This window comes from Amblyomma maculatum, chromosome 7 (genome assembly GCF_055883805.1).
Source record: "Amblyomma maculatum isolate TAMU_Amacu chromosome 7, ASM5588380v1, whole genome shotgun sequence".
NCBI lineage: Eukaryota > Metazoa > Arthropoda > Arachnida > Ixodida > Ixodidae > Amblyomma > Amblyomma maculatum.
The window spans coordinates 107,894,531-107,917,648 of record NC_139350.1 but is presented as its reverse complement, the minus strand read 5'-3'; the positions used below and the strand labels follow the sequence as shown (position 1 = coordinate 107,917,648).

Sequence of the window (23,118 nt, the reverse complement as noted above, 5' to 3'; positions counted from 1 at the left end):
CCGTGCAGACATGCTAAATATACCTTGAGGCACATGTAGCCTTTGCAGTGCTCACCGCATTTGATGCTTGTCAAATGAGGCTAAGCCATGTCAAAATTTTATATGGTTTTTTGGCTCCCGTTGCACAGGCAGGTACAGGGTGTCAATTGCAGTGTGCCATTCAGGAAGGCTCCTATAATTGCAATGTAACAGCTGTGTTTGTAGTGGATGGAAATCTTGGGGAAGTGCATTGGGACAGGCCCATAAGTAGACACTGGCCAGTATAGTGCAGTGCTTGAGAGCATATCAGCTATGTTCTTATTGGGCTTCAGTCCCAGCGCATGGGAATGCTGTCAGGGAACATAGCTTTTACTAGAGAACACGAGCTGCTAAGGGGCAAGCTTTGGGATTGTGGCCATCAGCAGCATTGTCATAGTAAAAATGTCCATTAAGCATTTGGAATATAGCTCAACAACACATATGAGTCCAAATCTTCTCTCGCCTTTGTGCAGGTACACTGCCTTGTCTTTAATATGGTATATTCAAGTATCCCAAGTAACGAATTCATTTGAGGCGTTTAGGTGTTAGCCAGAACTGTGTCTTCACACTGCTTATTTCAAAGTGGCAGTTTTTTGTGCAGCGTGTGTCTGCAAGTGGAGCAGAGCTGCTCCAGATTGCTCCACAACATTTCTCCAGATCACAGTTTGATGGTAGCAGCACTGGCATCATACTTCGTGATATGCACATTTGCACAGTATTCTTCACCTAAACGTGATAGGGATAAATGACACTATCAATCTGGAGGCATTGCCTTTAGCTATATGGGCCCACGTTTAGTAATCCTATGGATCGTGTAGTCCATGCTTCATCAGTCATGTCGCCAGAGCAGCACACAGAGCTGGGCTAGCTGAAGCTGTAATGAAACAAAGCAGCTGAGTGAGATGATTAGGGCAGTACTTGGTGGGACATTGTGCATTGCATTCTTGTGCATTCTTGTACTTGGTGAGATACTGACTGTCAGCTCTGCCACAGTGGCTAGGGTGCTTGGTGAACTGACTACTACTGAGCACGAGAACTCAGGTTAGATCTTGGCCACTGTGGCTGGGTTTCAATGGAGGCGAAACGTGAGGTACCCACGTACTGTGCGATGTCATTGCACATTAGAGAGCCTCAGACGGTTGAAATGAATCCAGAGCTCTCCACTGTGGCGTCCCTCAAAACCCATGTCTCTTAAATTCTATGTACCATACCATATATCAAACCATGAAGGTAGTGGATAGCAAGCCAGTGAAAATGCAAATTAACCTTTCCTGTATATAAACAGGGAAAACAAGGCTATCTGTTGAAGGGAAGGCCCACTTTTCTATAATTTTCATGCAATGGCTGAGCAGTCAACACATTTTTAATGCGAAAACATTTCTTGTCCCATGACTGACATCACCAGTGTATAGGACAAAGCCCGTCATCAGAGCGTGTCCAAATGAATTCATCCATTCATTACTTCATTTAGAAATTGGTGGGTCACCTCATCATTTATGTGAATTAATTACTCATTTTGTCAATAAGCTAGTTACATTAGTTGGTTAATTGGCAAAGGCATTAAATAACAAAGACGCAGCAACATAATCATCAGCAGTAAAAATGCTTTCTCATTACTGTATCTAAGCAGACTCAGTGCAATCCTGGACTGTCGTGAATTGTGGAATGTTGTCAAACAGTATTACCCATTCACTACAGTGAGCCTGATTGATTTTTGTTGCTGAAATCAAGCGAATGTAATGCTCGAAGAAAACAACCATTGTGCACAATTTGATGTGAGCCACTGGCTGCCCATCCACTCTAGTAGAACAATGGTGCTTCCACCTGTAGGGTCATCTATCAGCGAGTAAGAAGTAGAAATGCAGCGAAGAAATCCAGTATGCATAAAAAAATTCTTGCCTTCATTTTTATGATTTCAACACCTTGCAGCTGTCTGGAAATTTTAGTGAAGGAATGATGTCTCATTTTTGTTTTGTATCATTCTAAAGCAGTGAATGCACATGCATGCCCCTTTAAAGCGGCACCAAATTTCGCCATACATGAACACCTTATTGTGGTGCATAGGAGAAGGAAAAGAGGAGACATAGCCAACATCATCATAAATTATACAAACATTGACTTTTCATTTTTTGGTTTTGGAGCAGTAATGCCCTTGAAGCACACACAGACAGAGTAGAAAAAAAATGCCAGTCCATTTAGCATAGCTAAGCTCAAGGTACTTTCGCATTATGTGAAAGAACATCACAATCTACCAGTCAGTGCACTGCTATGCCTAGAGATGGGCAAGACTGCTCACCTTAGTGAGCGTATCGGAGTGGCTCCGCTCACTAAAGTGAGCCGGCTCACTTGAACGGCTCACTGGCTCACTTACATCTGTAGAGGTGAGTGGGTCGCTCAGGAGGGGCCGGATCTTTTATATATATATATATATATATATATATATATATATATATATAATATTGCAATAAAAAGTAAAATCAATTTTGGCCATCACGTGACACAGCAAGCGGTGGCATTTAGCATCACTTTCTGCCTGCGGTTGTGATTGCAGTGAATTCATATTTAAAAAATGCCCTCAAGAAATCATGTGAGCACCTACCAGACTATGTTTCGCCCAACAATTAGACTGACTGCTGCAGGCTGCCCGACTCATATATATTTCTAACTGCGTCCGTGCTTGGGCAGGAAAAATAAATGCGGACATAGCCAGCTTACTGATAACTACAACAACCAGTGAAAGACAGTTGTTATTCAGTACATACAGACGTTGTCACATAACCTAAAAACGTTTTGAGATGCGAGTATCCTTCTCCGCTTTTTGCACGCTGTAAATACTTAGCCCCATCAGTTACCCCGTGACGGAGCCAACTCATGGATACAACACGACACATTAAAATCGATTTGTTGAATGCACTGGGGGACTAGTAAATAAGATTCTTTTGTTGTAGGGTAAAGTGTAAATGGGATAAACAGGGCGGTACCCCATTTTATTTTTATGCGTTCTTATAGTATCATTATTTCTCCAGAAATAATAACAGTCTGTTACATTTGTTCTGACAAAAATCCCTAGAGGACTAACACTGGATCGCATTTTCTCTCTCTCTCTTCTTTTTCCACTGTGCTTTGGCACGCTGGCTTTTTGGCGCCTCGCCTTGTTCGCACACCGTCAGTAAGGAGGCATTGGATGGCAGAACGCCAACTGTCGTGTTTCTGCCACTGCGATGCTCCTTTGTGTTTGACGCAAACGGCAGTTGTGCGACGAGCGCGACGGGCATAAGGTCTTTCCCTTTTCTTACCTCCCACTGTCTTCTTTCACTTCTCCTCCGATCAGATGTATAATAGTTGTAATCAGTGCTCTCTGTGTCCCCATCTATCTTCATTTTCGTCCTACGCGCTATTTCATCAAAAGAGTAAACTGCACGTTCGATTGTCTTTTGAGACATGAAAGACTTCGTCTTCAAATGGTGTTGTTCCTCCGGCGAACAATGAACGACCGATGAGTGTTGTGAGACAACGTTCGAACAGTAGCATGGCAATGAACGGCACCATTCTTTGCCACTTAAGGCTTCTTTACTCCTCCCTTCAGTGGCATCGGGTGTCACAGGCATGCAGAGCCAAAGGGATTGCCGCGGGCCACTTTACACAGCGGACGAGTACGAGTTCCAATCCCCACTCTTCGGCGTGGAAAGAAACCACAAAACTGCAAGACAAAAGAAAAGTGCGGGCACCAGCAGCAGTGCGCCCACGGTACCCGCGGGAAGATCCAAAGGCAATGGGTTGGTTGTGACACTGACAAGGAAGGGCGGTATAGTTGCTTTTTTGCCTTGCGTTTTGAAAATTTTCTCCCGGCTCCGACAGTCAAGGCTCACTGAACGAGAGAGAACCGGCTTTTCAAAAGAACCGCCGTTCCAGCCATCTAGCAGATCTCCATCCATAGAACAAAAGAACCACCTCATTCGCTCTTCAAAAGAACGGCACACACTGCTCAAAAGACAGCCGAGGGCGAGGATATTATTGCGAATGTTGCGAGAAAGGGCACGAGTTTGCTTTCTCGCATCGCTAATAGATGGCGCGGAAGTCGTACCCGCCTCTGACAGAAAGGTTAACTGAACGAGAGAACCAGCAACCAGCTCTCCGAAAGATCTGACGGCTCCGACTGCTCCGATGGCTCCGACCGCTCCGGCTCCAGCGGATCCGGCTCCAATTTTGCAGAGCCAAATGGCTCACTCGCTCTTTGAAAGGAGTGACTCCGAAGAGCCGGCTCGCTCCGGAGCTACCCATCTCTAGCTATGCCACCTGCTAACATATCACCAGCAAGGGGCATGCCCATAATTTTTCGCTTACGGTGCTGATGCCGACAACGCTGACGCCGGATTTTCTGTCGTTTATACAGTGTTTACAGCACTTGAACCAAAGGATTAAAAAAAAAAAAAAAGAAACGGTGCAGCGAAGCTTGGTGAAATCAATGGCATATAATTTTTCATCATGTAGTGCTACTCAGGAGTACTTGTACGTTCTGCTCAATTAGTTAATTAAATAAGATGATTTTTATTCATCCCAGGGGAAATATATAAATTTACTATTCTTTTCAGGGCCAAGTGGGTTTCATCATGTTGTGGAGGGGGTTCGGAAACAACACATCCAGTTTTTTCTACCAATGTACCCATGACGTGGCCGTTTCTTCCGGTCTTTGAAGAAAGCCCTCAAAATATAAAAAAGTTGTCTTGTGAATGCGCCCGTGCATTATAATGTTGTAGCGCTCCCAACAACGTTTGGACACAAATGAAACGTAGCGGTGACCGTGATCAAGTGAGCGGCCATTTACGGGCTGCACCATGACACAAATTAAAAAAAAAAAACGAGCCTGCCTTGAATTAGGTAACTTGAGTGCTTTTTTCCTTCTTTGTTTTGTCAGTGTGATAACTTGATAAAATCTCTGTCCGAGATTGCTTTTGGTGGCCTGCCTATCGCTTATCACTAATCGTGGCTGGGGATTTCCATGCTCCAGCAGAATGTGCTGGCGCAGGTCTGAGACTACGCTGATAGTGGCATCTGTCAGCCGCTCATTTCGAAACGGGAAACGTGCACACTTCGTTAATTCAAAAAAACGTTTGGCAGCACTGCAATATGGTAGCGCAAGACTGCAGTCAAGTGGTATTGTTTGTGTGGTTTCTTTAAATGCTGGAAAAAACTATCACATAGGAGGTAGGTTAACAGACAAAACTGGGTCGGTTGTATCTTAGCCCACACTACAACTTGAGTGGAGTGACTTTTGCCCTAAAGTGAATAATACAATAGTTTGCATAATTCATTTTAGTTAATTAGCTAATTGAGTGCAATATAGAAAATACTCTGAGGAGCACTACGTAACAACAAACACTATGTCGTTGGTCTTATCCAGCTATAAGGTTCGCTTTTTTTTTTAAATCCTTGGTTCAAGTTATGTGAAACACCCTTTATACATGAAGAAAAGGTGCGCAACAATGATGAACTTTTTTCAGAAGCAAAGACATTCCTAAATGCCTTCTTTGATAGTTTGGTTTTTTACTTTTGGATAATTTCAGGCATCCCATTGAGTTCAAATTAATGAGCTTTGTAGAAATAGCTGGCCTGATGCTTGGCTTTCTCAGAAGTGCATGAAAAACCCTGTGCGCACTGATAGGGTGAACAGCCGCAGTGCTACCTAAGTGTGCTTTGAAGCGTACGGTGTTCATGTACTGAGGTGGCGAAGTGTACTGTGTGAAAATGCGCCATCCTTGTATGCAATTTCATTGTGAGGATGCATGGAAGTGGTTGAGGTTAACCTGCAATATATGGAATTGTTGGTTGCCTTTAATATGTTCACAGCCTTTGGGTTAGCTAACACTATATTAGAATGGATTGCACAGTAATTGAACATTCTCTCTCACCTAGAAGGAGAGATATTGCCTCCTTGTGTGTGATCTGCCAGGGTACTGCATGGCATGTGGAATGGCGGAATAGGCAAGGGCAGGTACTTGAAGCAATTAGTCTGGTACTGCTAAAGAACTAAAAAGGTGTGGGACCATTGTGTGCAAATGCATATTTTGCATCAACTTTGTTGCTGCTGCTTATGAAACTAGTTTCTTTCATGTCTCCTGCATATGCTTTATTCTCTTGTTTGCAGACATTTGCCTACAGTATACTCTGGGATCTGGGCTTCCTGTTCAGGTGAGTGCCGTTTTTCTGCTGGTGCCCCTTGTATATAGGACGACACAGCAGCTTTCATGTTTTGCAGCAAGCTATTGTGAGTGCTTCCGAGAAAGTGGACTTGGCAGTTGGTATGCTGTGATAACCTATATAGATGTGGCGCAGTGTTTGTGCAGCCTAACTTCTCAGTAGACTACTGGTGCTGAGTCGATGGCAGTGAGCCCATCTATCCTTGAGGGAAACTTGTTTCTTTACTTTGAGCCAGGTTTCACATAGTACCCCCAGGCTTCTTTTGCATATCACTTGCATAAAGATTTCATACCACATCCTTGACAGTGGTACGAAAGAAAGAAAAGTATGAAAGGTGGCACGAGAGCCGGAATCATGGGGCTTCTGTGGTGGTTCACCACTCAGGGCTCATAGTCACAATCATGCAATGGCACTATCGGTTATAGGGGTGCTGGGTTTTGCAGTAGGCTATATGGCAATAGGTTCCACTGTTCCTGGCCTAGATGCTCTCAACGTAGCCCAGTTAGCATGCCTCATGTGGCTTTGATAGAGCGCAGAAGATCATGCTTGTGAGTGTTAAAAAGCTCCTTGGGATCACCCACAAAATGTTGGCTGCTCTCATTGCGTTAGAGCTCAGCAATCAAAATGGCAAGCGTTCCCGTGGGTTCTCATAGGGCATAAAGACTGTAAAATGGCGCAAGTGAGAAGGGTGTCAAGTTTGTGCTTGCTATGTGTACTTTTCTACTCTTTGCTCTTAACCTTAGTTTAAAGCAGCTGAAGGGTCATGTGACATTTTTGCAGTAGCCAGAGTAAGCAAAAACCTAGTAGTAGAGCTAAGGGTGCGAAGGTGGAATTTGAATAATGCTTGTGAATCTTCATTCACGTACCTGCACTTTGCTACTTGTTTAATCGCTAATCCTTAATTTATGGCTCTGTTATCTCATGCGTACTCGTTAGCCTACAGTTGGGAGCTGCCGTATTATGTGAAAGACCAGCGAGTGTGGATGCAAAGCCCCACTTTAAACAAGCCGTATGAATTTGCTCTTGTGGCTTTGGAGTAGCATGTCGGACTAGAGATCCAAGGTCTGCAAAGGGTTTGATTCCTATTTCAAGTCCCCCCCCAACTGCCCTAGTTGGCAGCTCCTACCAACTGGGCCATGTCATGTAGTCTTGTGACATCCCGCAACTCGCCGACTGGTTAGTGCCCGGACGTGTCGACGACCAACTGCCATTTGTCGGAGGCATGCTCGTGATTGTTACCCCCAACACCATTAACGTCAGTGTCAGATTTTCTAGCAAACGGGGCCTTTAATGCTATCACTTTATTAGCTCAAGTGTTAAAACTGCTCTTTGTGAGGTTGATGGAGGGCCAACAATTGAATGGTGAAGGGAGGAAAGGCAGAATGCAGGGCATTTGTCCGTTTCTGCGCATGGCCGGTCACTGAAGCACCACCTGTGCCGTGAGATGTGTTCCGCAAAATCAGGCTCACCAAACACGGCAGCATTAGTGCCACACAGGTGGGCCTGAACTCAAGCAGATATACAAGGTGCATACATTTGCAGCACGCAGTAGTGGTCCCCTGTCAAAAGCCAGGGAACCTGGTTACTGCTAGTTTATCTGGTAGTCTTTAAGTGGTCATCTCTCGCGCTGTGTTTGCCATGGTGTGACCTTCATTAACTTCTATCGATGCATATAGGTTTCAGAACACAGCACTATCACACTGCTCTTTTCAAATGTGTTAAGCAGCCCCAAGATTTTATAGTGCACTACCACTAAGGTTTTTACTCATCTGCTTAGCCTTTTAAAACCCAGGCAAATCAAAATCAAAGTGAACCTCTACGTGTCAGTGCTTCTAATTTGCTATTGGCCTAACTATGCTATAAATCGTCCATCATTTTTTTACTCACTAGAACGTTCAGCCTGGTAAATTCTGTAACTGCAGATACTCGTTTCTGACATCGGACTCTTGTCTGGTATCGGACAGAATGTATATTCTGGAAATTGTGTTCGTTTTTTACAAGATATATTTTGTGAAATTTTTGTGGCAGTCTGTCAAGTTGTCAAAGATTTTTCTTTTGTGTTAAATGTAACTGTTTTTTGTCTTATGTCATTAAAGATGAATTTCTATTGCTTCACTGTAATGTGCTATGGTGAGAATGTTAACGTTAGTGGACTTCGTTTGCATGGGGAAAAGTAAGGCTATTGTCTTCTGATGTCATTAACCACGCAAGTGTGAAAATGGGGAACAAAGCTGAATTCTTTGGACCCTTTGCAGAACTCCGCTAATCAGCTTTCCTACATGGCAAGAACCCCTATACCGGTCAGTTGTAGGGACCGAAGTTGAATACAGCACCGAATACTTTTATATCAAACTTCATATCATGCGCAAACCTGGAAAGTAGCATTCCTTCGCTGTTGAACAGCTTTAGGGGGCATTTGCGAGGCATTGGCTTCCCAAAGGCGCTCTTAGCCCCATAATCGCGACATCAATGGAAGGAAAGGCGTACAGGAAATGAATGGGGTCATTGTCACGGTAGAGGTCTCCTTCACTTCACCCTATTTCTGCTCCCTAAACAAGTTTGGCCACCATGGTGAAGGGGTTTTTCACTGTGCAGGGAAGCCGACTTCCAGAGTACTGCAAAGGGTCCATAGTGTTGTTATTTGTTAACCTGAATGGAGTTCTTAGTTTATCAAGAAAGATTATGTAACTGCAATCAATCTAGCTTCATGCATGGGCTGAATGCCCCCAAAAATTGTGTGCAGATTCAGGCTGATCCGGAACTGAAAACTGTAGCAGTGGCTACGCTGGTCCTCTCTCTGTGGTGCAAGCCTTTCAAAGGTGGCAGCACATAAATTGAGAAATGGATGCCAGATGAAGGCCCATGTATGTTCGAACGCGACATGAAGGTGATCCCCTTGGGTGTGACTCTGGTGCACTATGGTTTTGTGATTAGGCTGGACAAAAGTGTGCTTTCATGCTGAATTAGTATATTAATTCACTGCCGGTCTCGAGACAGAGCGCGCTTCTCTTCTCTTACGGCCTCTCCAATGGGGTCTGTTTCCACCGCCCGCCGCGCCTTGGGGTCGCCACCGCCCCACTGGTGCTCCTCCACTACAGCCGTTCACGCGCAAGCGAAACGCGCTCGCTTTTAGCTCCGCCCGCGTCAGTTGCAACTGGCAGGTCCTGAAATTTCACCCCTTATGGTTTATACAAAGGCCGTGATCAGCATCAAACATTTATCGTGTACGAGGAATAAAATACAGTCAACAATCTGCTCAAGCACGCACGCGCGCGCCTTCGTCAATGCGGTTGTGCACGGTCGAATGAAGCTTCGGGCACACTTCAACATTTTTTGCCCCTAAGTTTTGTACAAAAATAAATTTACCAGGCTATGTAATGTGCCTTTGAATGTTGTAAGCAGGTGTAGCGCGACCTGACATGAATGCATGGTGGACTGCTGGAAGGAGATTCTTTCAACCGCTACCGTTTTCATTTAGATCAAAAAAGGCACCGGCGAAATTCATGGCACGTCTCAGATTCAGAGTAAAGAACAAAAATTTACTCGTATAGTAAAAATTTCACTTGTCTAATGGAGTGGGCTGTTCTAGCTTCGTTCAAAACATATCAGTCGGTTAAAAGATCGAAGATGTATATGTAGTCACGTGACTACTTTTAATCAAGGAAATGGGCATAAACAGTTAAGCAGAATTAAAAAGTGTGGCAAACAATAAAAAAATTGTCCTTCAAAGTTACACATTGCACTACATAATCATCAATTCATCAAAATGCGACCTGCGTCTAGGAAATTCAGTCTCAAAATCTTCCTGCAGGGCTTTTGCACACAAGGAGTTGGCCTCTCGTTCTTCTCTGTCACTTTCCTGGTATAATTAATTGTGAAGAAGAATTCTGAGAAATTTTTCAAATATCAAAGAAGCGGACTTAATAACATTGCTGTTGTTAATTCCTTTCGGGCAACTCAGTGTTGAATTCTCAATTGCTGACTGAATCGAGATCTTAAGTACTTCGAGAACTTTTGTGTGTAGTAGGTGCACGCCAGCTTTTTCAGAAAAACAAAAAACTTGTCCAATAGGGCAACAAGCTCTGGTTTCAGATAATGCAGTCCACTAGAATATTGTCCTTATAGAAAAGTGTACTACATGGGGCTGCTTCTTTCGCTAGTTTCAAGAAGAATAGCGCAAGCGTCACACCCGAAGTTGATTAACTAAACGATATGTCCAGCGACGTAAGGTGAACCGGAATATGTGACAGTGGGAAATTGGGTGGTAGGAGATGCCATCACTTCCTTCAGTCCCTCTGTTACTGATTGTGGCACAGCAGAAATGATTTTTTTTTTTGGCATTGACGCTAGGTGCTTTGATTTTGCTCTCAGATGAAACGTCCGGCGTGACAATGTAGTCAAGTGCCGCTAGCTGTTACAGCCCTCACATCTAGCATATGTCGTTCCCTTTCACACATTAACCTTACTTTCCCGAAGAGAGCCTCAATGGGTCGGTATATAGGGCTTGAAATAATAAGCTTAATATCATGTAAAATTTCATTAAAACAATTTTATTCGCAAAATTAAAATAATGTTTATAACACTACACATTGGCTAATATATGAATTGTAATAACATTTAAAACTCAACCCTGCAATGTTTACTTTCACTTTTATACTAATACTTTATATCATGCAAGCATTTTGCAATTTACATTACATTTTTATGAAATTATTTTCATCTTCGGTGCTACATGGATGGTTTCGCATCTAGCGCTGAAAAGGCGTTTTGCTGTTGCAGACGAGTTGCTCTCATGTTAGCCTTGAAGAAGCTTCAATGTGATCACTGCTCATTAATCATCATAATCATCAGCCTGACTATACCCACTGCAGGGCGAAGGCCTCTCCCATATTTCTCCAATCAACCCGGTTCTGTGCTAGCTTCATCCACTTGACCCCTGCGAACTTCTTAACCTCATCCGCCCACCTAACTTTCTGCCGCCCCCTGCTACGCTTTCCTTCCCTTGGAATCCAGTTTGTTACCCTCAGCAACCATCGGTTATTCTGTCTTCGCACTACATCTCCTGCCCATGTCCATTTCTTCTTCTTAATTTCCACTAGAATTTCGGTAACTTGAGTTATTTCTCTGACCCACTCTGCACGCTTCCTATCTCTTCATGTTAGCCCTACCATTTTTCGTTCCATAGCCCTCTGGGTTGTCCTCAACTTAGGTAGAACTCTCTTGGTTAGCCTCCACGTTTCAGCCCCATAGGTGAGTACAAGTAAGATGCAACTGTTGTATACTTTCCTCTTGAGCGATACTGGTAAGCTACTAGTCATAATATGCGTGTGCTTACCAAATGCTCTCCATCCCAATCTTATTCTTATTGTTATTTCCTTTTCATGGTCCGGATCTGCGGTTACTACCTGTACTAAGTAGACATATTCGCCTACTACTTCCAGTGCTTCGCTACCTAACATAAACTGCTGTTCCTTCCCGAGGCTGTTGAACATTACCTTAGTCTTCTGCATATTGATTTTTAAGCCTACCATACTTTTCCTGTCTAGATCATCAATCATTATTTGCAGTTCATCCCCCGAGTTACTTAGCAAGGCAATGTCATCAGCAAGTCGCAGATTACTGGGGTATTCTCCATCTACTCTTATCCCTAACTGCTCCCATTCCAAGTCTCTGAATACTTCCTCTAAGCAAGCTGTGAATAGTACTGGGAAGATTTTGTCTCCTTGCCTCGCACCTTTTTTTATGGGAATTTTGCTCATTCAGGTTTTTTTTTTTTATATTATTATTATTATTATCTTTGTACGGGCTTGGGAAAAATTCGGGGTAAAATGGACAAAAGTAGCTACCATGCCGCAATGTATGTCATGCTTGTCGAACGTTTGCTGAACGACAGTGTTTTTCATATCCGTTGACGTGTGTAGTATGTTGACGACATGCTGCTGCAGCATCTACCTTTTGTGTTCTTTCATTTCGGTGCTGCACTCACCATGAAACTCGCGAGCGAAAGCATGAAACCAGGCAAAAGCCACTCGTCGCCGCTGAAGCAGACGCGGAGCGAACAGTGAGCAGGTCGTGCCCCTTGCGGCGGCGGAGAGCGTAAGTCAAGGAGAAACGTTCCCATTGCTCCCGCGGCGATTGAGAAGGGCCGTAAGAAAGAGCGCTCGCTCTCCCTCGAGACCGGCCGTGATTAATTGTGGCACATGAGCTGCCTCTGTGGAGGTCCTAGAATTGCTGATAAGTGAGTCAACTTTTTTTTCTCCTTGGAGTATGGCGCCATCATTGGAGCTTTTTCTCCTATGGCCTATTCCAGGAGCCTGTCACTGGTGGGGGCACTGTTGCTGCTGGTGGCCGAGAGCCGGGTGGAGGCCAAGAGCTTGTTTGCGGGAGTGCCCTCACTGGGCGAGAACAAGCCCAAGTCCTACATGCAGCTGACCGGCCGCATCCTGCTGGTCTTCATGTTTATTACCATGCTGCGCCTCGAGCTCTCTGTGCTGCAGGTTAGACACCCATTAACTTGACTCCATAGGTTGGGCTAGTTGGTATGTGTTCATTGTTAATGAGCACAAAACAGTAGCTACTGCTGCAGGTCCCTGCATCAAAATTCTCACTAGGCCTAGTAGCTGTGCAAGAGCATTCTTTGAAACAAATGTAGTCATTTGGTGTGCCAAAAGTGGGCCCAACATTGGGCTGCCAGACGTGGAGTTCTATAAATATGCTTTCGTACTTATCCACAGCTCATGGCTTAAACTGCCGACCCCACCCCTGCGATCGCCAGTGCCACGGAGTGTCTTTGAAACAAAAGAACAATTCATGCTGACACAAATAGACATCTATTGCCACTACAACAATAATGTGAGCTAGAAACAAAATATGCTAAGGAATTGAGGACATCCGAGATGCCAGAAGGGTTAAAGAAGAATAGACACCTAATTTTTGGGTTCGCTTTTTATCCTTTGTAATAGCGCGTAAGACATTACTGTACATGGATCACCACGTGATATCCTCTTACGACCGCTGAATAATTTATAATTTATAAGGTCGCCACAATGTATAGTTCAACTCCCACAGTTTTGGATTATCATATGCAGAAGTGCATATGATGTGAGTTTTCTGCTTGAAGACTGCTATATGGTATGAGTTTTATGCTTGAAAAGGCATTGTCGAATTAAAATTCAGCTGTACTGGCCATTTGAAGTTCTATTTTCCATAGTTACTTCCCATCTGTCAAGTTACCTCCATCATTCCAGGTGTCATTCCTAAATGTTAAATGTGAGTGTCGCAGCTGGACTTATTACACGTTTCATATCTACATGACATGTCCTGCCTACAACAAAGCAGCTAGCATACAGTGCATTCGCGTGGTCTATACTACTAGAATATGCAGACGTTACTTAGTTTTTATGCACGAAGTATCTTATTGGAAAATTAGAAGCTGTCCAAACAAAGACACTTGGTCATGTTTAACAGGCACAGCCCTGCTTAACTACTCACTGAACTACTCAATTATGCCAGCATTCTTAGTTTTTATGCACGAAGTACATTATTGGAAAATTAGAAGCTGTCCAAACAAAGACACTTGTTCATGTTTAACAGGCACAGCCCTGCTTAACTACTCACTGAACTACTCAATTATGCCAGCATTCTCTCCTTGGGACAGAGCACTTAACTTAATTAAACCTACTGCGTCAGCTCGACTACACAATCAACTTTATCTTGATGAAACTAGGTATGTTATGACTTCAGAGACAAGACCGAAATACCAATAACATTTATAAACACTAAAAGAGTACCCATTCCACGCTGACTGCTTGAAATACTTTTTTCCCCTTACAGTAGGAGAATGAAACAATTTGGTGATTTCGTTATTGAGTCTGATACAACTCGAGACTGAAGTGGTAGATACCCTACAAAGGAAACCATCCAGTTGATGGCATCAATCACTATCATGAATTCATTTTCAATACTCTCACACCTGCCAGTGTGATATCACAGGGGCTTGCAGTTTCAAGAGGGTTAGCCATGAGGTCTCTTTGATTTGGCTTGCACTGGCTGCACTAGTTCTGAAAAATGCTGCATCGACGCCAGGCAGTCACATGAGCATGCAATGCCAGTTCCGACACTGCAGCGTGTGACGGCAGCTGCCAAAACAAGTATGCAAGTGTAGGACTCTGCAACCTAGCAGATGCGTGCACGCAGTATTCATTTTATGTATCGCGTGCTATAACATGATCACATTCAATTTCGAAGCCAGCTGCCATAGGCACTCTGTGGGCGACAGGTTCGTTGACGCAGAGTCGTTGTGCATGCTATCGTGTGGATCGCGTCTCTCACACACACATTTGGGATGGCAGAAACTCAATTGATTGCAACGGGTTTCTATTCGCAGCTACCCATCTTCTTAGGTCAAGACCAGTGCCACACAACACAATACAAAAAGAAAAAAAAAAATACATAGGACAACGTGCGTGAAGGTGCCGTATTGCGGCCACATACTGCTACATATGTGGCCACAACTACATATAATACCACTCCTGACCACCAACAAAATGCTAATCACCAGCATGCAGCCCAACTACCCTGTATATACAGCCATTCGCGGATCTGTTTGCAACAAACTGTCCAGCTTTACAAAGCTCTGCAGAACGATGCACAGCATCGTCTGCTCTTGGCTGAGCGGCGCGTACGCCATGCTGCACTTTTTTCTACTCCTCAGGTTCATTTGTTTTACCGTGCTGCACTTCACCATTCATTTCAGCGATGCAAGATGGCGCCCTCTGCACCACGCCGTTCGTTTCAATAAGTGCAGACGTCGTGCAGTTTGAGTTCACGAAAAGTTCAGCAAAACTGTGCACCTCCTCAGCAGTCAGTGCCGAAATGGTGCAGCTGCTGCCGCCGCATGAAAGCAGACTACAGCTTGCACGACAATGGCTTGCGTGTTGTGATAAACAGTGAAGCGACCCTTATTCCACTCGTCAACGAGAACGGTGCCTGTGTTTGCCAAAGAAACGACGACGCATACTTCAAGCCATGTCTACCAAGTAAGCACGTGCATGCGTTATGATTCATGCTGACTTCAATTCGTGATCGAAGTTCATTTGCGCTTCGTGCCAGCTGCTGCATATGGTGCACATACACATACATCGATCGAGGCTGGTTCGTGTCAGCGCTTCATTGCGATGTGCTGTTTGAAAATTGATCTTATTCAGCATGTTGGCGCCGGTTGATGTGAGTGGCAATATAATTTGCAGATAGCTGACCACATGCGGTCTGCTTTTGTACATGTATGCATCGCATATTCATGAATGAATGAATTCTATCACCTGTGTATATGCCGCTCGATCAACAGCGCTAATCATCCCAAACATGAAGATTTTCAAGTATACCACATCGCATTAAGTACGTCTTGTGCAGATGCATATATACGCACCTTTTGCGGCAGCCGGCGATCGAAGTGCGCATGGTCATGATTGAAATATATAATCAGCATGCATCACACCGCATCCGTGTGTCTATTTGAGTATGCGTAGCCGATACCTTGGCGAACTCGATTGTGTTCTCGTTGACAAGTGCCGTTTATTACAAAGCACAGGCCAAAAGCATCACGGCTGGATAATGTCAAAACTTCTTTGTCATGTGCTATTTGAAAATTCATCAAGTTAACTGGAACGTTGGCGTCGGCTGACGCGATGTTGCACACAGCCGGCCGCAGTTTGTTGGCGACGCCAAGGTTAGCAGACGGCCTGGCCTGCACTCTAACATTCGTTTGTAAATAGCTGGTGCCGATGCTGCACCTGAACTGCTGGAACTGGTGCTGCACACTCGCGGCATCGCCGCAGAACTTTGCGGAACTGGTGCAAAGAGTGCAGCTGAATCGAACAGACCTCTCCTCTGGAGCGAGTGCACGATGGCCGAGAACTCGTGCAGACCTAGTCCTGCTTCTTGACGCAACGAGGAGAAAAGTGCAGACAGCGCATACGGCCTCTGCAAAATGAGGACGGAGGTGCTACACTCCTTGAAAATCGAAGGGGCCTATGAATCCAGCAGATTAGCTTTGATGTTGTGACAACCAGTTAGCGCCGTTGTCTGGAGAGCCTCCTTTGAGGTGCATTTGCCACTTCTTGTTTTACTCAACTGTAGCAGCACATCACTCACCATTTTTTTAACACTTGGAGAGAAATACCTTCACTCATAATTAGCTTTCACGTGTCATTCTCATTTCTATATTATGTGGCCATTGTTCCTTTTTTTTTTTTTTTTTTGGTCTTTGTAAGGTTAATTTAGACATATGGCCTTTCTATTGAGTGTGGTAATGTTCTCAAATGGATGAAGTTTTCTGCGTAGTAGAGTACTTGTGAAGCTTAGTGTGGCACTATAGTGGCCTTTTATATACCTTTGTCTTCTCTTTTGATGCTCACTTTCTGTACTGATCATTTTTAAGGGGAGATGCTACTCGAAAACATTTTTTTCTTAATATTGATGCTAGGTGAATGAAAATTGCACCACTTATAGAGATTGATCTCCTCTTTCTAAATATGCTTTTAGTTTTAAAATAGCTTAATGTTTTCATATTCTAAATGCCATGCATAAGTGAAAAACAATGCATGTTTGTGCAGCTGCTGTACACAGCAGCAAGCATGGTAGGGCAGAGCCAACTAGTTCTTCTTGTCCCCAACACTCCACTGAGTGCAAATAAGCAACATAGCAACATTCCCTTGGCATGCAATGTTTTGAGACAATTTTATATCTGGTGCCTTGTTTTTAGTGGCTAGCACCAGATAATTTTTTAAATTTGCATGCCCAAAAATACTGCTGATTGCATTTAAACCTAGATACTTGCATTCTACACATCCTAAAGATTATGCATGCCAAATTTGGTGTTGATTGAACTAAAATAACGACATAAAATATTGTGCACAAAACTCATATTCGGCCCAAAATACGAATTCGAGAAAAATGCGATTTGAAGATACAAAAGCTGTTTATTGCTGTTGTAGCAGCACTATCTGCATGAAAATTGCACACAATGCAGGCCAGGGTATTATGATACAGTGCACAGTTTTAGAATTCACCAGCATCATATGTTGCTCCCACAGTTACATTGTGAGCAGCATTCTCAAGGCGTGCTTTCTTGGCTATTTAGTGATGCTGAAACCTTGCTTCTGTCAGCCACTGCTTTGTAACCACAAGGTGCACATTTTTTGTTATGGCATTAAACTCCTTATGGTGCACTTGTTTCGGCAAACCAAGAACCACACAAAATCGGGAAAGTTGATTGTATCCAGCACCAATAACGAGCGCCGCAACCCCTGCATTGACGTTCACGGCAAAAATCTCCCTCGGGCTGGCTGAAGGGCGTCGTCCACCGGAGCTGCACACCGCGCACGACTACGACACAACGGACGTGGCACACGCTACACTGCTGCAACGCAGCTCTAGAAACGACGAGAGTCCTTTTCACTTCTTGGCCAACTCGCGAACGGAAAGTTAGCAGCGTCCGCGCTCCCGACATGCTGCTCGCTCGCCAGTGCGTTCGCGGCACCGATCTCGCCGATAAAGGCACTCGCCGTACTAGGTCTCCTCAACGCTCGAAGATCCTTATCTTCTTATCCAATGCACTGACGAAATCGTCTAAGCTGTCACTGAAACTTCAGTGCCCAGCCGGCTTCGAGCTGTCAGAAGTGTCGCCTCCGCCGAGGTTAGGCCTAGCTTCCGCGGACGTCTCCACTGCACGCCGTTTCACTTTGCCGGTGACTTCCCTTGAACGCGTGGTTTGATCGGTACTTTCGACACCGAAAGTCACGTTTCTTCTCGGATTCTATCGCAGCGACGAGCACGAAGATGCATGAAATTTTGAAAACACGCCGAAAGAAAACTAGCGGGCAAGCGTGACAGCGAGCTACGCGTCGCATGAAGAGCAGACGAGCTATGGCCGCTTCCCACACTGACAGCCAATGGCGTGGTCGAAATCGCACCACGTGATTTAAATGGCCAGTGAAAATGCTAGGTTTGGGCGGCGAAACTTTTTTTTTTTTATTACTTGCTGGGGGTTTGTGAAGCGGCAAAGCCAGCTTTAGGGAGAAAAAGCGTAGGCCTGCCGCCTTGCAAAATTTCAGTGGCGTGCGACGCCGCGATTTGACGCGTCACGCGCTTGAACATGGGTCGTATCTGCCCCTTCTTTAGCCACCTTGCGTGCTTTAACAGACTTTTTAAATGATTTCGCGACTGTTTTCGGCTCTGATTTTTTTATATATTAAAGAGGAAGGATCAGTGTTGCTGAAACAGTCAAAATCACAAAAGTGACTTTTTTACTGAAAATCGCCGTTTTTCGACCCGCGTCTCCCCTTAAAAGAGTATAGACACGTACATTTTCTGTTCCGGTAATTTTGCTTTAATCGATCCACAGTGGTCCAAAACAGAGGGACTGTGACCCAAAAAGCTCCTGCACAGATCAATTAATTTGTTATTAGTGCATTTATCAGGGCCAGTTTCGGTTTCGACCTCTCCGGACACGAGCGCGCGATGACGTCAAAGATACGAGAACGCCACACGAGCGCCCCCTACTGGCAAGGTTGGTGATCGCGTAAACACAAAATTTGATGACTCATTCGGGTCGCGTTTTTCGTCTGCTTGCTGTCGCACGTGCACGAAAATATTGTCGTCGAGCAGCACTTCAGCGTAGCATAATTAGTACTGCGACGTTGTTTCGCCCAATAGCGTGGATGTTGCTAACATTGCCGGGCACTTTAATCCCGACCCGCTCGCCTGCGACTCAAGCGACGAAGCAGGAATCAGCAGCAGCCACGAAAGCTTGATGGATTGACGCGCAGGAAATGTCAACTGGTAGGAATGTTGAACAAAGGAACCGTAAAGATGCTGCTTTATCAGTCTGGTTGGCCAACGCTGTGAGCCAAGCTGTTCTAAAAAAATGTTTTAGTAATGACGCATCAGCCACCATAACCCGTAAGCTCTCCCGATGGCTCCCGTGCTCACGCCTGTTCACGCGCTGATTGGTCCCGACGGTGCAGGCCTGCGTACCGCTGTCCAAGCATGTGGCGCCATCTGACGCAGTCAAGGTAATCTGGGTGCGTAGAGCCGTGGCCGCCGCGATCGGCTCCCAAGTCATAGCTGCCTCAGCATCTGCTATCGGTAATCTAGCTATCGCAGATCGCTGTTTATTCGCTTACATAGCTATTTGTACAAAGGACTATCAGTCACGATTAAATTGCGAGGATTATTCGGCCAATACAGAGGTCCTGGTAGAAATAATTACAGTGATACAAGCGAACTTTTTTTTTCCGACAGCTGCTGCCCGGTGCGACGCACCTGATGTCAGCTAGCTCCGCTGCTGAAGGCATCGTGCAAAGCAAGAAATTATTTTACGAGATGGGCTTGCCAGTAAAGCGGCGCTAAACTTCGACGTTTTTTACAGCGTTAGCTCGTTCCGAAGCGCCTTTCGCTGGCGCTTCGATGTGAAACCAGCTAGGGCTAGCGACGTCTATGGTAGGCGGGGAGCGGCGCAGTATGTTCCCGGCGCGCCATCGACAGGCACCATTGCCGTAAGCCCTACACTTGTGCAGGCATGCTGTTGGGGCCTGAGTTTAGCAGGCAGTCTTCATACATACACCGGTAAGGTAATTGTAACATGCACCAACGAAGAAGCCATCGAGTAAAGCGAGCAGAAGCGGAGTTCTTTCTCAGGGCACGGCCGGAAGCGGCGGCGGCGCTGTTCGAGTCCGGCCATGTGTCGTCACTGCTCTTTGCTTTGCCGATTCCAAGTCAGAGTTGTTTGATGACGTCATGTTGTTTACCTATGTGCACGTTTTTGTCACAGAGATGTCAATGCCAATGGGTTTTGAAAAACGGAGTACTTGCCTGGCTTGTTTTTAAAATCAAATTAAAATATCTTTGCAGAAACGTGCGAGGTTGGGATTGCTTGGGGAGCATCTCTGTATAACCAGGAAAGCAATCATATTCCTTCCGACGCTTCAAAAAATGGTGTCTATACTCCTTTAACACTTGTGTGCTTTTATTCTTGATACTTTCTATGCCAAATGTCCTTGTTAAGATTCTCATTGGTTTGACGTATAAGCAGATAAAATAAAACAAAAATACCAAGAACACACCGTATCTACTGCATGGAAAAGGCAGGATGCCTCCAAAAAGAGCTCTGTAGCTCGAGCTAAGCATGTATGCTGTTCTCTCCTCGACTGCACGAACCATAATGTGGTAATGCTGTTAGCGTTGGTCCAAAAGAAATGTTTAGGTGATGCTTCAGTGGGTGATGTCATGCACCTGTCCAAACAAAAATTTCTGGAGTCCTCCACTACGGCGTCTCTCATAGCCTGAGTCGCTTTGGGACGTTAAACCCAACAAACCACAAACCAAGTATTCTGATCCATAGGGGATCAGGCAGCCTTTTTTCTGAACTGAGGTTCCCGCCGCCTTTCTCCCAGATGCTGCAGAACCTGGTGGCCACTGCCCTAATGGTCCTGGTGACGGTGGGCTACAAGACCAAGCTGTGTGCACTGGCCCTGGTGCTCTGGTTAACGGCCGTAAATGTTTGGGTCAATGCGTGGTGGTCAGTGCCCTCGTACAAACCCATGCGTGACTTCCTCAAGTACGATTTCTTCCAGACCATGTCAGTCATTGGGGGCCTGCTCATGGTCGTCTCGCTCGGCCCCGGAGGGGTGTCCCTGGACGAGCACAAGAAGCATTGGTAGAGGCATTGTGGCACGGACATTGTAGCCACGGCTGGCACCCGAGATTCTTGCCCCGCTCTCTCTCATCCCTTGTTACGTATGGAATGCCGAAAGTGTTGCGGCTGGCAGCTCTCCCCAGAAGCTCTGCTGCTGCATATTTATTTCGTGTTTTTACAGTTCATCCACGGCCGTTATTCTTTGGCGGGGGGTTACGGGTTGCCACTGGCAATTCAGCAGTGCAGGAAAATAAAAATGTTGACTTAATGTGAAATGGAAATAAAATACTGCGGCAAACACAAGTGAACAGTGGTATGCTGATGAATAGACCAGGTCAAAATGGGCTATTTGAAGCACCTATTAAAACCATGTGGCAGAGTTTTCTGCAGTTGAAGAACAACACTGGAGAGGGAATCGAAGTTATGCGTGCAACTGGTCTACGCTTTGTCTTTGTTGTTGCATGCAGTGCTAGTGATTATAATCAAATGGTGTGATGTCTTATCATTCCACTGTTCTTTTTGTCTGTAATCCAAGTCTCTTGCTCAGCTTTTTGTCTCTGAAATCGGGCAGTGTTTTTAATATCTCACATACCCAGTGTCATGTGGGACCGAAGACGCCGCTAATTGGATCAAAGCGATTGTGTTTTGCATGTAAGACAGTGCACTTATTCCCAAGCGGTGCACCGGGCTAGTGAGATGGGGGCACTGTGAAAGGTGGGCATAGCAAACTGTTGCGAGGGCATTCTACTGTGCAGTCACTGTGGCTGCTTACTAGAGCCATGGACACGGATCTCCTCTAATGTTTATTGAGTTGCAGGGAAGGTTTGAGAGTACTTTGTTTGTCCCCAACTAAAATGCATGGCCCACAGCCTGCAACCTTGTACTGGAACTATGTTAAGCTTGACCATTCAAGGCTGTGTACATTGCTCAGCAAGTCCGCATGGTGCATCTGTATGAAGCTGTGTTAGTACAATTTTCTTCAACGGTCCCTGGCCGTGTGTGGTTTGTTTAGTTACTGCAGTCTCTGTTGTGAAAAGCACTCAGTGGTGGGAATGATGCACCTTTTGTCCCAACCTGCACCAATAAACCTGACCCGATTTTTGATTAGAAAGGTGACTTAAGGAACTCAGGTTTGTTGCATTTCCCTTTCTAATCTTTTGCTGCCTACTCTCAGTGAGTGTGCTTTGAAAATCTGCTTCAGCGATGATGCCAACATTTGTCCTATATGACAGTGCTAATACAAATGCAAAAAAAAAAAATAATAAATGTGCTTTAAGAGGCTAGAGTAGCCCTACATTTAGGCCCTGGTAGATTCATCATGCTTCTGCTCAACACAATCGCCATAAGTTCCTGTAAGACCAAGAAAAAGGTTTGAGATGCACTCCATACTGATAGCTAAATTCCAGGGACGTCAGTCCTGCTTGCTGCGACATAATGAATTTGAAAGTGCTCGGCCAAAGAAGAAGTAGACTGGACAAGCGTTACTTGCAACTGTGCCTATTCTGAAACTTCCTGTCCAGTGACCAAATAAATCCTCTGTCTGAGCACTCAAATTTATTACGCTATACCAACTAGCCCAGCAAACAACCTTGTTAAATCATGTTGCTGTAATAGCACTGTCATCTTCGAAGTTTTTGGTTTATTTTTGTAGTATAACAATGTAAATTTGAACTTTCAGCATAGTAAGTGGGTTTGTAAAATAGTTCCTACAAAATTATATATGCATGCGCAAACGCAGTCTCAAGCTTAATTGTGCTGTTGCGAGACATCTGCCACATAAGCTTGAATTGCATCCTGGTGTAAGGAAGTACGAACCGAGTGTCGTAAAGAGAATAAACAGCCCAAGTGCGTACGAAGCTCGCAACAATGCCACGCTTGTCAGTGAAGGAAAGTAGGACCGCGCTTCGTCGCAAGAGACTAGGGCATATTTGAGTGCTAGAAACCAGGGCTGTGCTGGGAACTGATGACGGCATGCACCAATTTCAGTTCCAACAATGTGAATTGGCTGTACTGATCCCACAGCGATCCTTTGGCCGGGGGTCTGTCAGTTTATTCTGAATTTCCCTATCAGTTGAAGTGCACTTGATAGCACTAACTTCGCTACTTAGGAGTGCCGTCATATGCACATTTTTAATTGTAGTCCCAAGTGACAATGGAAAAAAGAAAGTATTTTTTAACATTCTTCTCACCTTTTACTCTGAAAAGAT

General features: G+C 44.9%; 1 protein-coding gene across 1 annotated transcript in view; it reads left to right on the top strand.

Moving 5' to 3' along the window:
* The window catches only part of Surf4 (Surfeit locus protein 4), a 33,637-nt gene extending 11,460 nt beyond the window's left edge, over positions 1-22,177 (top strand). Inside the window, exons 3-5 of the mRNA XM_084609365.1 lie at positions 6,164-6,207; positions 12,527-12,713; positions 20,670-22,177. Of these exons, the coding sequence (XP_084465491.1) occupies positions 6,164-6,207; positions 12,527-12,713; positions 20,670-20,936 (498 nt within the window). The 3' untranslated portion in view covers positions 20,937-22,177. The remainder of the gene's footprint in view (positions 1-6,163; positions 6,208-12,526; positions 12,714-20,669) is intronic.
* Positions 22,178-23,118: the final 941 nt, after the last annotated feature.